The sequence below is a fragment of the Saccopteryx bilineata genome, chromosome 1 (assembly GCF_036850765.1).
Source record: "Saccopteryx bilineata isolate mSacBil1 chromosome 1, mSacBil1_pri_phased_curated, whole genome shotgun sequence".
Lineage (NCBI taxonomy): Eukaryota > Metazoa > Chordata > Mammalia > Chiroptera > Emballonuridae > Saccopteryx > Saccopteryx bilineata.
The window spans coordinates 247,226,351-247,240,430 of record NC_089490.1 but is presented as its reverse complement, the minus strand read 5'-3'; the positions used below and the strand labels follow the sequence as shown (position 1 = coordinate 247,240,430).

The window sequence follows — 14,080 nt, the reverse complement described above, 5'->3', positions numbered from 1 at the left end:
GGGAAAATAAATGGTGGGAGAGATTCCAGAGTATTTATATTTTCTTAAAATTAGTGATAAGACACTACATGGTCCAAGAGCATGGCCAGAGGCTATTTGTTACGTCTGAGTGACACCCAGAAGCCCTGGCGAGGTTCTAGAATTAGAATCTGTGTTTCTTCAGAGGTGCCTAAAGTGAGAAACCAGACTGAATTGAGAGATGATCCACATTTGATACAGACCCAGCTAGAATTTTGTAAATCTTAAATCACAGTTTGACATACTGGCTCTTGGGAGATAAGAATCATTAGCATAATACACTTCCCAAAAAGCAGAAGGGTAGGAACTGACATTTGCTGAGCACCTTTTATGTTCTAGTCACTGTGTTGTATGTCCTGTAATTACTATCACTATGCTGTTCTTATGGGAAAAAAGAAAAAGTAACAGGGTATATTGGCCCCTGGGAGGGAATTAATTGGTGATTAAATCACTCCCTTTATTTACATGCTACAATAAAACTGTATCATATTACTCAAATCATAGAGATTAAAGACTCATTTACTTTATAGTGAAAAGTGCCAATAGAGTATACTCTGGAGTAAAAACTTTATTAATATAATTTGAAAATATGTGGCAAAATAGTCGCATCATCGGTTTTTGGTAGAAAGAAAAAGTACAAGTGATATAGTAGTATATTACAGTCTCAAGAAGACTAGGGTCCTCAAAATTTCTATTTCTTTTTTTTTTTTTAATTTTTTTTTTTTTTTTTTGTATTTTTCTGAAGCTGGAAATGGGGAGAGACAGTCAGACAGACTCCCGCATGCGCCCGACCGGGATCCACCCGGCATGCCCACCAGGGGTGACGCTCTGCCCACCAGGGGGCGATGCTCTGCCCCTCCGGGGCGTCGCTCTGTTGCGACCAGAGCCACTCTAGCGCCTGGGGCAGAGGCCAAGGAGCCATCCCCAGCGCCCGGGCTATCTTTGCTCCAATGGAGCCTCGGCTGCGGGAGGGGAAGAGAGAGACAGAGAGGAAGGAGAGGGGGAGGGATGGAGAAGCAGATGGGCGCTTCTCCTGTGTGCCCTGGCCGGGAATCGAACCCAGGACTTCTGCATGCCAGGCCGACGCTCTACCACTGAGCCAACCAGCCAGGGCCAAAATTTCTATTTCTTTATAAATTTTTATCTATTAAACATTCTGGCACACACGTGCAAACACACATACATATTTACTCTATAAATTTTGGATGTCTTTATTAATGAAAACAACCACTTTTTTTCTAATTTGAGAAGACAAGCACTTTACAGGGTTTTGATCGATATAAAGATATATAAACTCACCTGCTCATGAGATTTTAACTTCTCTTTCATAAGATCAGCATTTCTTTTTAGGTGTTCATTTTCTCCTGTGTAAAAATCATCAAAGAGTATCTTAATATACAGCACTTTTCAACTAATATAGGAATATGTTTAACATTTTAAGCTTCCATACATGTGTGTGTTCAACACTTGTAAACAGCTTCTACAACGTGTCTACTACACATGCACAGAGTGCATGAGACTGGAATGTTGAAACAAAATATTATTATTCTCCAAAGAACTTACAGCCTAGTAGTAAGACAGTGGTGTAAGTAGTTATGATGTCATGGTAATTGCTCTGTAATGGCAGGGGGTCTGAAATTCCTGGGGGCCTGTGGAAGAAAAGCCTAGTTCAGCTTGAAGTGAGGCAAGGATATACAGAGGATGAACCACTTGAACTGAGACTTAAGTAAATGTTAAGGCTTATCCCATGTTGGAGAAAGGCATTTCAGATGCAAAAAACTGTACAGAAGACTTTGAGTTTGAGTGAGTGTAGCATGTTGGGAAAAATTATAAATTGTTGAAGTGTAACCTGTGGGGAAGATGTACTGAATAGTACATATCCTGGGGCGATATCCTAATAGGAAGTAGATATATTCCATGTGAATGACTTTAAATTGTACTTTACAGAGACATCAAAGAATTTTGAATGGTGAAGTAAAATGATTAGTCATAGTTAAAAAGATTATCTGGCAGTATAGAGGATGAATGGGTGGGTTTTGACCCCAGAGGAGTAGATACCGGGAAGATAGATCAAATAAGGCGTAACAGCAGACAAGGTTATGTCAGTGCAGGTAGGAGGCAAAAGGAAGATGCAGATACTTATCTAGATGACAGAAATACCAGGAGCCCTAGTGACTGATCAGATAGCAGAGGCAAAAAAGAAAGGGGAACCTCTGCCTTTTGGGCCTCTGGTTTGGGTAACTGAAAAATTTTCAACGATTTGGGAGAAATTAAAAAGGGGGAGATTGTGAAGAGTGAACTAATGACTCTGAATCTTTACCATGCTGCATTTTAAATGGTCGTGATATCCAGGAGAATGCTTCTGTTGGGTTGAGAAATGTTTAGGGCTGGCCAGAGGAAGAATATCTGACAAGGAGACTGAGGAAGGGTCCAGGGGTTCAGCAGAGGGTGGTACTGAGGAAAGAGGTTAAAAGGGTTATTTATACTCAATGGTAACAAATGCAGTAAGTAAGGAGATGAAAAGTTTGAGTGGAAACTTTGGGAGACACTCAACTGTTCTAAGCTGAAACTCAGTGCAGGTGAAGAAATGGAAGGATTGAGTAGAGGCAGCACTCCCTTGAGGGCTGACTGTAAAGGAGGGAGGGCAATTGATGAGAATAAAGCCAAAGTCAAGGGAACTTTGTTGTGTTGTTTATTTAAAAGATGAAAGAGATCCAAGTTGTTTAAATGCTAAGAAAAATGGTCAACAGAAAGAGGAAGATGAAGGACAGAGAAAAGAAGGAACAAGTGAAGATGTGACATCCCAGAAGAGAGAATTAAGAGAGAGGAATGTCTGGAAATTTAATGAATGTTCTGTGCATGTGAGATCCATGTATTTCACAATATGCTAATTGTGCTTTATTTTAAAAATCATTTCCAAAGATTCAATTGGGTTGTTAAAGCTAGTAATTACAAAACTTTATAGTTCAGGGCAAATGGGCTCAATATAAACAGTCAGTCATTGTGTGTTTTGTCTTTGGTGTTAAGGCTGAGTGGGCTGGCCACACATAGGGCAGGGTGGTTTTATGTCTGTGCATTATTGAATTGTTATATGGTAGTTAGCAGTGATTTACCCTAAGGGATTTAATTCCACCCTTAAATATTCTACATTTAAATTTAAACTGGTCTTTAATCAGTTTAAACTCAGTGTAATACAAAATTAAAAGCTTCCCACCAGACCTTGTCTCATCAGTGCTTTTGACAGTAAGTACTATGTTGAATTTCCTTTCACATCTAAATTGCTACTACCTTAATGACACTTTGAGGAAATTAAAACAACTGCAGTGATTGCCATTACTAAACATCCAGATCAGTTTAAAATTTGAATTTCCTATTTTAAATGTGAACGTTTTCATGACCCTTATCCCTGTCTACATCTGTGACTTGAAGGATTCAATGGAAGTAGAGAAGGAATCTTAGGTTTCTAATTGTCCTTCCCTATCTAGCTCTGGGGGTTGGAGCTCTAGGGAATGAGGAGTGAGTCTCTAGATAACTTCTAAGGTTTTAGCACTCTCTGACAGTTGTGGATTGCTTCTGTGGCTAATATTATTAAGAGTCTGAATTCACCCCAACTTTTGGTAACATGTTTGCAGTTTTATTTAAAATGTGGAAATATGTTATTTAAAAGTCAAAAAGAAATCTTGAGACTTATTTCAGTTTAAGTTTAATAAGAAAAGTCTCACTCAACATCCTATTACACCTCCCCAACAACCATAACATAACATAACATAACATAACATAACATAACATAACATAACATAACATAACATAACATCAACAACATAACATAACCAAACACTAGTCAAAGCAACAACAAATCAATAGAGGTTTCTGCCATTAACTGAACACTGCTTTAGGAGGGTTTGTCTTGCAGCATAGTAAAATGTTGAGAGGAGACCGTGGAAATGGGGGTCTATGTATGAAACCATTACAGAAGCATGGCTAAGAGGTAACAGGTATGAGTTTTGGGGATAAAACTTGACCATGTTGGGGAGGAAGAATTAACAGTTACCAGTACTATAAAGTTTGGAGTCCTGGTAATCAGGAGAATAAAGGTATTTGGGGCAGAAAGATAAAAGCCAGAATTATATTAACAGGTGAAGATGATAAGTAACACAAATATCCATTAAAATATAGCATTAGAGTGAAAGTAAAAATACAAAATCAGTTTTTAAAATATATTCTTTAGGGGTTTGATTTTTTAAAAAATTTATTAGGATGACATGGTTTGCCAAACCATACAGGTTTCAAGTGTACAACTCAATATAACACCATCTGCACACTGCATCCTGCACCCTCCACCCCAAACAAAGTCTCCTTCCGTCCCCACTACACCCCCGCCTTTCTCCTCCCCCCCTGCTTTTCCTCTGGCTATTGCCACCCTGTGGTCAGTATCTATATGCTATGCATATAAGTTTTTTGATTATTCCCTTCACCTTCTTGGACCCCTCTCCCCTCTGACAGCTGTCTATCTGTTCAATGTGTCCATGCCTTTGTTTCTATTTTGTCCCTCAGTTGATTGTGTTCATTAGATTCCACATATAACTGAGATCATATGGTACTTCTTTCACTTAGCAATAAGTAAGTAAGTAAATAAAATCAATTTGTTTTCAAAGGCAATAATCAAACAGATACAAAAATGTTATGTTTAAAAGGGTGATATTTTAAAATACAGAGCTTAATCTTGACCGTGGCTTCAGTTTTATGTAAATTTTATTGAAAATTTTGATGTTTCCTTGAGTGGAAAACCTTCAGCAGTTTGAAATATTTTCAGTTGAAACACTTATAAAAATATTCTACTCCCTTTAGAACAAAAGACATGTTTTCTGGCCCCTTCTCTCAATTCTAACGGCATTTTCAAACCTTGGGGACACCACATTCATGGCCATGTAACCTCCAAATATTCAAAGTGAAATATATCTTGTTGGTAGAACGTGTGCATTTAGAATTAGGAAACTGGAGATTTTAGATGATTTTGATCAGTATAATAAAAAATGAGCTTTACTTTCTTCTATCATTCAGCTTTGTATGGTTTTTAATTCTAAGGCAGTTTTTTTTCATAATAATTAAGGACTGGGGGCTGCTTAAAAAGAGATTGTGCTAAGGAAGTAACAAATACCTCTTTTATCTATTGGAAATGCTGAAATCACTGAAAGATGAAGTAAAAGGTGTTTGATGTTTTCCTAGTTATTAAAGTCTACTGGCATGTTTCAGTGAGAGGCATCTGTAAAAGGATGCTAACCACCACTCCCCACGCCCTCACCTCACTGAAGTTATCAGTGTTTCCGCCTCATCTGTATACCTTCCCAACTTTTCTCCCAGCTTACGTAAATATATCACATATTTCTACTGGCTTTATTTTTACCAATATAAAATTGTACTATAATATTACTTTGCAAAGAACTCATTTCTCAAAAATGGACATTCCTTCAAGTAAGTCATTTTTCTAGGCACACATTTTTATAAGTTTATATAAACAGGATCATAGCTTACACGCTGAGACACTTTAGGACAATCTTCTCTTCTCCTTTCTTTTCCTTCTGCATCTTCTTCTCCCTCTCTTTTCCTCGCCTTTGTCCCTCCGCCTCCACATCCCTGGCATAACTGTGTCTCCTGCGTTTTTCTCCATGCACTTAACACACATATGCATGCACACATACACATTCTTATATTTTGAGTCATATTTTTGCCCATTAAAATTATTTTATTTACCTCTACTGGTCCATTTGTAGAGCTCTTTGTATGTGGTAGATATTAAACTACATTGGTATTTGAAAACATGTTTTCAAATAAATTATTTGCTTTTTGACTTTTGCGTGACAAAATAATATGCCAAGTTCTTTTTCATTGTTGTTATTGTTGGCATTCTTGTTGCATAAGAAGTCTATTCATGGCCTGACCTTTGGTGGCACAGTGGATAAAGCAGATCTTTCAACTCCCATATGTCTCCCTCCCTTTTGTCTCTGTCTCTCTCTCTATCCTCTAAAATAAATAAATTCCTAAAAAAATTAAAAAAGAAGAAGTCTATTTACCTGTTTTTTTTCTTCATATAGCATCAGAGGCTCTCAGATTGGTTAAAAAGATATCCCACAGCACTAGGTTGTACATGTTGCACCCTAGATTTTCTTTTAAGTTTTTAATCTTTTTTATACTAAAGTCTCTTATCCATCTGGAATTTATTTTTGATGTGGTAGGAAAGAGTCCAACTTCTTTTCTCCAGATGGGAAGCTAGTGGTGCCAGTACTATAAGTTAAAATGCCATCCTTTCCCCAATGAATGGAAACATTCCTTGTACCATCTATTACATGAACAAATATTGGGGACTTTTCTAGAATCTAGTTCTCTGTTCTCTCCATATGTTTTTTAATTCCTAGGCTATACCATATGAATTTTATTCTAACAGCTTCAGAGCGTGTTGTTATCTGGCAATGGAAGTTCCCCTTCCTCATAGTCTTCTTATTTTTTTTTATAGTTTTCTTATTTATTCTTATTTTTCTTGTTTGCTTCTTTTCTCAAAAAAACTTTAAGATTATTTTATATAATCTCTCTGCCACCCAAAATTTAGAATTCTAATTAAAATGTATTAAATGTGTTTACTAACCTCAGGGAAACAGGCATTTAAAAAATGATGTCTTCCCTCTACTGTAAAAATTGATCAACCCATATAAATGTTATACTACTTGCATATTATGTGGCTTTGGCAGATCTGTAAGTTGGCTAAACAGAACCACATGACTTATCTGTAAACTAAAGCCATCTATGAGAAAATAGATAACCTCTTTAATATTTCATATTATACTTTGGCTGTCTTTGGCTCTATATTAACTTTCATCTCCAGTATAATGAACATATATGATTATGGTTAGCACTGCTTTTTCCCCATCATCCTACCAAACTCTACATTAGAATTTCAAACACATATCTTTACTTCTTAAAGTGTAAGGTTTTTGTTATACTGGCTAGAATAGTTATAAATTCCACAGCATTCTGTATCCCTGTACAATCTACCTGATCCCAATATTTGACAAGTGATCTTCCTTTGACCAAGACAACATCCACATTAATCTCTTGGATTTTATTAATCTTGCAATATATTTTTCTAAAATTGGTTATTTTCCTTTGGTATCAACCTTGGAGGAAAATCCTTAAGTATGCATTGTTTTTAGATTCATTATTTTCTTACAGTGAGTTGGCTTTCTTTGGTATTATTAATGATTGAATTGCTTAACTTTGTAAAAAGTTCATTCCATAATCTAAATATTTTTACATCAAAAGTTGCCTGAATAAGGGTTGTGTCAATTTAAATTGAGATCACCCACAAGTGGCATTTACTCAAATTCTTTAAAAGTTTTTATTTTGTAATACACTGAATATTTTTATTTTGTGTTTAAAAAATCAGATATTGCTAATTTTATAACTGACCATTGTTTTTTGGTCTTAATTTGTTTTGCCTTATTTTCTAGAAAGCTTAGAGTTAAATTTTGTGCAATATTGAAGCAACTCTACCCCTTAGGTTAGGCTTCTGATCAAAGCACCTATTCAAATCTCTTTCTACTCATTTATAGGCAGTGCTAGCTTTATGGGTATACAATCTGTGCAGATGCACAGGGCCCTGTCCTTTCAGAGGGCACCATGTTTGGTTTAACACTTTGCCATTTAACCTCTTGAAATTCTTAATGATATTGTCTTTGAAGTTATGTTTGTAAGTTACAGTGGGGCAATGGAGCAAGCACATGAGCAGAGAATATATGAACAATATTCATTGTTTTCTACAATCTTCTCCCTCATCCCACTGCTCCTCACCACCACATTCACCACAGCAATGCCCTGTGAACATGCTGGTGGACTCATGGTGGTTGGGAGCTCAGCAAGACTCAAAGATACAAGTACAAGGTAAGCATGTTCCATCTACAACTGAGTAAGGGCACTGACAGATCTGAGAGGCTACACTTTCCCTTTGAACTAGAACTTTCTTCAAATGCAAAAAGCAATGACATTCTTTTTTATTTATTTATTTATTTATTAAATTTAATGCAGTGACATTGATAAATCAGGGTACATATGTTGAGAGAAAACATCTCTAGATTATTTTGACATTTGATTGTGCTGTATACCCCTCCCCCAAAGTTAAATTGTCTTCTGTCACTTTCTATCTGGTTTTCTTTGTGCCCCTCCCCTTCCCCAACCCCTCTCTCCTTCTTCACCCCATCCCCCCTCCCCCATCCCCCACCCCTGTTGCCATCACATTCTTGTTCATGTCTCTGAGTCTCATTTTTATGTCCCTTCTATGTATGGATTCATCTTAGTTTTTTTTCTGATTTACTTATTTCACTCCGTATAATGTTGTCAAGGTCCATCCATGTTATTGTAAATGATCCGATGTCATCATTTCTTATGGCTGAGTAGTATTCCATAGTATATATGTACCAAAGCTTTTTAATCCACTCGTCCTCTGACGGACACTTGGGCTGTTTCCAGATGTTCGCTAAGCAATGACAGTCTTAAAAACATGAATGACCAAGCAGCTCTATCATACCCTTTTTCTATCTTCTGCACTTCCCTCTACTAGCCAACCAGTTACACTGAAAATGATGACATAATGGGAAAGAAAGAGGGAAATTTACGGTCCCTTTCCCTTTCAGTCCCTGTTTACTGACTAGCGAGCTGAAGGCAGAGTGAGTGGGTACATACCAAGAAATTAAACAAATAAAAACTAGTTAAGGTAGTTTTATGCAACATTTGCACTTTTCTGGTAAGAATGATACAGATATGCATGTGCAAGCAATAAAGTATTAATTGTGTACTTTGATGATTCCACATATGAGTTAAATGCTCTTCTGCTTGTATTTAAAATTGGTTCATACAATAGGAAGATGAGTGGTACAATTCATGCTCTTAATTAAAAGTTTTATTTATTTTACTTAGAACAACATTAAATAACAAATAAAACCCCTGAAAAGTAGAGAGAGACCACAGAAGAAAGAAAACACTTTATATTTTAAAACTAATGTTACTTTTTCCCTACTTTTTGAATGTGGGCCCACACTTTGATTTTGTCCTTGCCTTGAAATCATGGGTCTGGTCTTGTTCACGGGTTTTGTTTCTGAATTTCCTTTTCTTCCACATGTAATTATGTCATTTTGTTGTTTAAATGCTTACAATAATTTCCTTTCCTTAAAGGACATTGTTCTTTCCTATCAACCAGCACCATTTCCTTCTTCCCTTGGAATGGAATCTTGATTTTATGTAGAGAATTGCATCCGTTTTGTACAGACTTGAAGGAAAAATAAGCAAAAGTGCCTCCTTTAAGCTTAGTGAGCTTAGCTCATTAGTTCACTTATAACCACAAATCTTATGGAACAAAAATTTAAGAAAGTTAAAGTACATCTTCTCATTGTCAGGACTCAGATTAGACTCACTACAAGGACCTGAGACCTGAGTCCAGGAAACGCTGTTGTTTTTTTGCTACTCTAACCAAGTTCTTTAAGTTTCTTAGCAATTTTAATTTCCTTTTAATGTTATTTTAACAAATTGCTTTTGGAAGAAGCTAATTTTAAAATAATGAAGATTCTGAAATATATACCCATGACAGATTTCCCATAGGAAAATGATTATATAAATTTAGCACTCTTTCAAAAATATAGTGGAAGCTAAGTGTCAAATTAGTGTAAGGAAATCTTTTTCACAATTATGTCTAAAGAACTATTTCTACATTTTTCAAACTATTTTTTATTTCAGTAATGCTTTCTTCTTAAGAAGCAATTGATCACGGATTAGCCTATTTTCTCAGATTATTCGCTTATAGAATAACACTGGGCTATGGGCTATTGCCCTTTTATAAATATTCTGGTCAATGATTAAATTTGACCAAATCATTTTGCTTACTATAATTTTGTACAGAAATGTTGTACTATATATACAACAATGTCTTATTTAAAACCTACTCTTAGACTATAAGGGCCTAAATAAATTCAAGTTATTTAGATTTGGTTCAGACAGGAAAAAAAAGCAATATTAAATTGCAATAACTTATCTAAAGTCAATTTGCAAAAAAGTAAGTTGGATTTCTACTGGTTTTGGAAGTGCTCCATATTTCCAGCTGACTTCATGGCTCTCTCTTTTCTCCATATGACTGCCTTGTCTGTGAATTCCTAAATTAAATTCTTGAAATTCACTTGATCAGGGACTAGTTATATGGTGGTAATTCTTCTCTAATGGAGAAAAATCTCTGAATCTTGTTTTCTTTGCCCATGTAATAACCATTGGTCATAAGTATTAGTTAGAGGGTATGACATCACTGTCTTTCACACAATACATTACTAGGGTTCTCTTAAATTAGCATATAGAAAAATATGCAATCATATAATGCAAGAAAAATTTTTATTATTTGATACATTCTAATGAATCACACTATTTTTAAGGACCCATGTCCTAAACTCCAAACACATTATTTCAAAGATATGATGGATCCATTCTTTGTTATAAAGACCAAATTTAGGGGGAGGATAGAAGAGAAGAGGATAAGACAATCAAGCAACAAGAAAAAAAAAGCCCATATTATAAAAGGTTACCAGGCCCTGGCAGGTTAACTCAGTCGGTTAAGAGTGACATCTGGAAATGACAAGGTGGCAGGTTGGAACCCTGTCAGGACATACACGGGAAGTAACCAATGAATGCATGACTGAGTGGAAGAATAAATGAATGCTTTCCTTGTCCCTCTCCTCTCTTTCTTTTTATCTCTCTATCTTTAAAAAAGAAAGAAAAAACAGTCCTGTCTGGATAGCTTGGCTGGTTGGAATGAGATCTGGGAGTGTGGAGGTTGCCAGTTCGATTCCCTGGTCAGGGCACATACAGGAACAGCTTGATGTTCCTGTCTCTCTCCCTGCCTTACTCTCTAAAAGGAAAAAAAAAAAAAGCAGAGGCAACCAAACACTTTTGTATAAGCTGCATGATGGCCCCATGTCTCTCTCCTCTCCGATAAACAGCCTAACAGTTGCAATTCATTAATACTGCTTCCTGACTTTCTTTCCAGGGTCAGGTTAGAGTAACAACAGGAAGATTTTCTTTGATCTTTGGCTATGACATTTCAGAAACTATACTAACTTGATCACCCAATCACTCATGAGAATGAGGAAGTCTTAAGTTTTCTCTTAAGGTATGAAATTCCAATGCTGTTGCCCCAAATTGTTTAATACCTTGACAAGAGGGACCAACCACTTTTTCATATATAACTGGCAGGAAGTTAGGAGGGACTAGACTGGCCAACATAAGGAACAATATCTAAAGAGTAGTGACAAACAGATGTGGTGTTCTAAACTAATAGTCTCCAAACTTTACAATTTTATACGCTCTTAATAAAAATTTGTTCTGAGCCACCAGCATTGAGATTGGAAACTAAAACCCGAGCCTGGTGTGGGATGGAAATAAAGCACTGGGAAAAGTGAGTGCAACGCTAGTACCGAGTGAGTGACAATCTATGGGCTATCTGGGGTCAGAGCCTGCCAGAGTTAGCCAAAAGAAGGGTGCTGGCGATGTACAGTATGAGTCCCGCACCTTGCTGAGTATCCAGAGCTGTCAGAGGTGCATTGATATGGATGTGAACCCGTTCTGCACTTCGGTTGCTCTTTGACACTGTAAGTTCAAAGTCTTGTAATACAACTTCTATATTTGTTCTATTAACACTTGCGGAAGTATTTTAAGAGAAAGCAGGGGGGGTAAAAATAAGAACTAAGAGTAATTCTTAAAAAAGACAAATCTCATTTAGAACATTAAAAAGATAAGAAGGAATAACATGCCAAATCAAATAAATAGCATATCAGATCACTATGACAACTCACCTACCTATGTGAAGTGTTTTAGGAGAAGAGCAGAAGACTAAGATGAGAAATTCTTGTGTGATGTAAGTTTTATGTTGGAAAGGACCCTGAAGGCAGTTTAGTTTACTGTCCAGCCCAGTGGAGGAAAATCATAAAATACTGCGGTGGTTAACTCAGAACAAGACAAAAGATCTGGTTACTCTGCTGTGTTGTCAGTGGTAGGCCTGTCGGGTCAGCGCACCAAGTGAAAACGAGATAAGCTGAATATGTCAGCTGCACTAACACCCACACAGCCTTAGTCTATGACAGATAGTCAGTAGGAAATTGTCACTGCAGTTTGAGTAGAACATTCAGTATGTAACTATTAGTAAATGCCTACCCTCTAAAACTGAACGTTCGTTATTAAAGACCAAAAGTACTACACCTCAAAACTCTGAAAGCAATAAAGAGAATTAGAACAGATTATAAAACCCTGATGTTCTGTCAGAATATGACTGAACTATTCTGTTTAGTATGACATTTCTTACCTCATAATAACTGAGAAAGATATTTTTAAGTAGTAAGGAATCCTTCCCTTAGCTGATAACTTTAACAAGACCAAATTAAAAGGAACTATTGTCAACAAAATAAAAATTCTATATCTTTAAAGGTGCTCAAATACATCATTTTGTTGAGATTTCATTTTTTGTCTAACTTACCTTTCAAATTATGCTGATACTCAATGGTCTGTTGTAGCCCCTTTACCATATCATGAAGAGCAGCACATTCTAAAACATCAAAGATAAATTTAATCAAAGATGATCTGCTTTCATTTTGGAATTATTCTCTCAAAGTGGAAATACATAAAATAAAATGATATTTAATCAACAACGATCAGACCTCAATAAAGCAACCATGCAAACTGAGAGCAGTTGTGGTCCATAGCAGGCACCCCGTAAATATTTGTTGAGTGATTGATTTACAGAGAGGCAATATCATAGTAAGCTGAAGCAAGAAAGGGATAAGTGGAGAAGCTCTGGCCTGAGGTTAAGAACATATATTATATTGCTATTCTAAGTGCTTTGCAAACATTAAATCATTTAACCCTCTTACCCCAATCAGGCAGATCCCAGCATTCACCCCATATTACATATGAGAAAATTGGTGTGCACTAGTATGATATACTAACTAGCTGCCATTCTAATCGGGCATTTGTTTTGATGGTTAAATATTACATATCACATTTGCTTCAAATAATAAACGGTTGCCTAGGAATAATAATATTACTGTTTATTGAATGTTCGTTCACTCTGCCAGGCATACACTAAGTGTGTTACAAACATCATCCCAATTAGTATTCAAAAGGATACTGAGAAGTTGGTATCATTGCCCTGATTTTACAAAAGCAGGAAGTCATTTATAGAGGCCTGGTTACTCGCCAAAGACTCCAGGGTTAGTAATTGGAAGGTATAGACCTGAACACAGGTTTTTCTCATTTCAAATCTGCGCTCTTAATCTGTTTAAGCCAACACTTCCTCAGGATTGTAGGATATGCTGACTCAACCATGACACTTGAAGTCAGAGAAACTGGATTAGTTCCCCCTTCTTTACCTTCAAACTGTGACACCCTGGGCAAGCTACTTAACCTCTTGGAGCTTATATTCTTAGTCTGCAAAATAAAAGTATAGGAAATACCCATTCTACCTCATATATAAGACTCTTCTCATATATAAGATGGTTCTGACAACCAGATGAGAAAATATATTTCTAAACTCACTCACAAACATCTAACATTGTCATGGCTGTTATTTCTCTCTTTATGTCCCACAACAATTTGTATGTATCTCTTTTCCTCATTTATCACATTGCATTTGTTATACATATTTGTGGTTTCTCCCATTAGTGAGTAAACTCTTTCAGGTAAAGATGGTACCTTTTTGTTTTGATATTCCTTGCCTCTAACATGGTGACTATTTTCAGGTGTTCGACAGGCTTTTTCTTTTACTGACTAAATGGAAGAACCAGTACGGTGAGGGGAGAATGCAGAACTTCACTTTCCGTGAGAGGGCCTGCACTCAGTCCCCGCGTACACTAGCAGAAATGAAAGCATCTGCAGAAGTTAACAGCTTTATGCAGTTAAAAGATTCTAATATTGTGGTTTCTCACCTCTCCCCACAATCTGTCATTCCCACTACCTACCCAGACAGAGTTCCACCACCCTCTGTTTT

The 14,080-nt window shown here is 36.5% G+C and overlaps 1 protein-coding gene across 7 annotated transcripts in view; it reads right to left on the bottom strand.

The window, feature by feature from the left end:
* The window catches only part of CCDC152 (coiled-coil domain containing 152), a 33,191-nt gene that overhangs the window by 10,242 nt on the left and 8,869 nt on the right, over positions 1-14,080 (bottom strand). For all 7 annotated transcript variants that reach the window (XM_066240468.1, XM_066240488.1, XM_066240478.1 and 4 more), the window contains 2 exons: positions 12,572-12,640; positions 1,318-1,382 (listed from right to left, as the gene is read on the bottom strand). In XM_066240468.1, the coding sequence (XP_066096565.1) occupies positions 1,318-1,382; positions 12,572-12,640 (134 nt within the window). The remainder of the gene's footprint in view (positions 1-1,317; positions 1,383-12,571; positions 12,641-14,080) is intronic.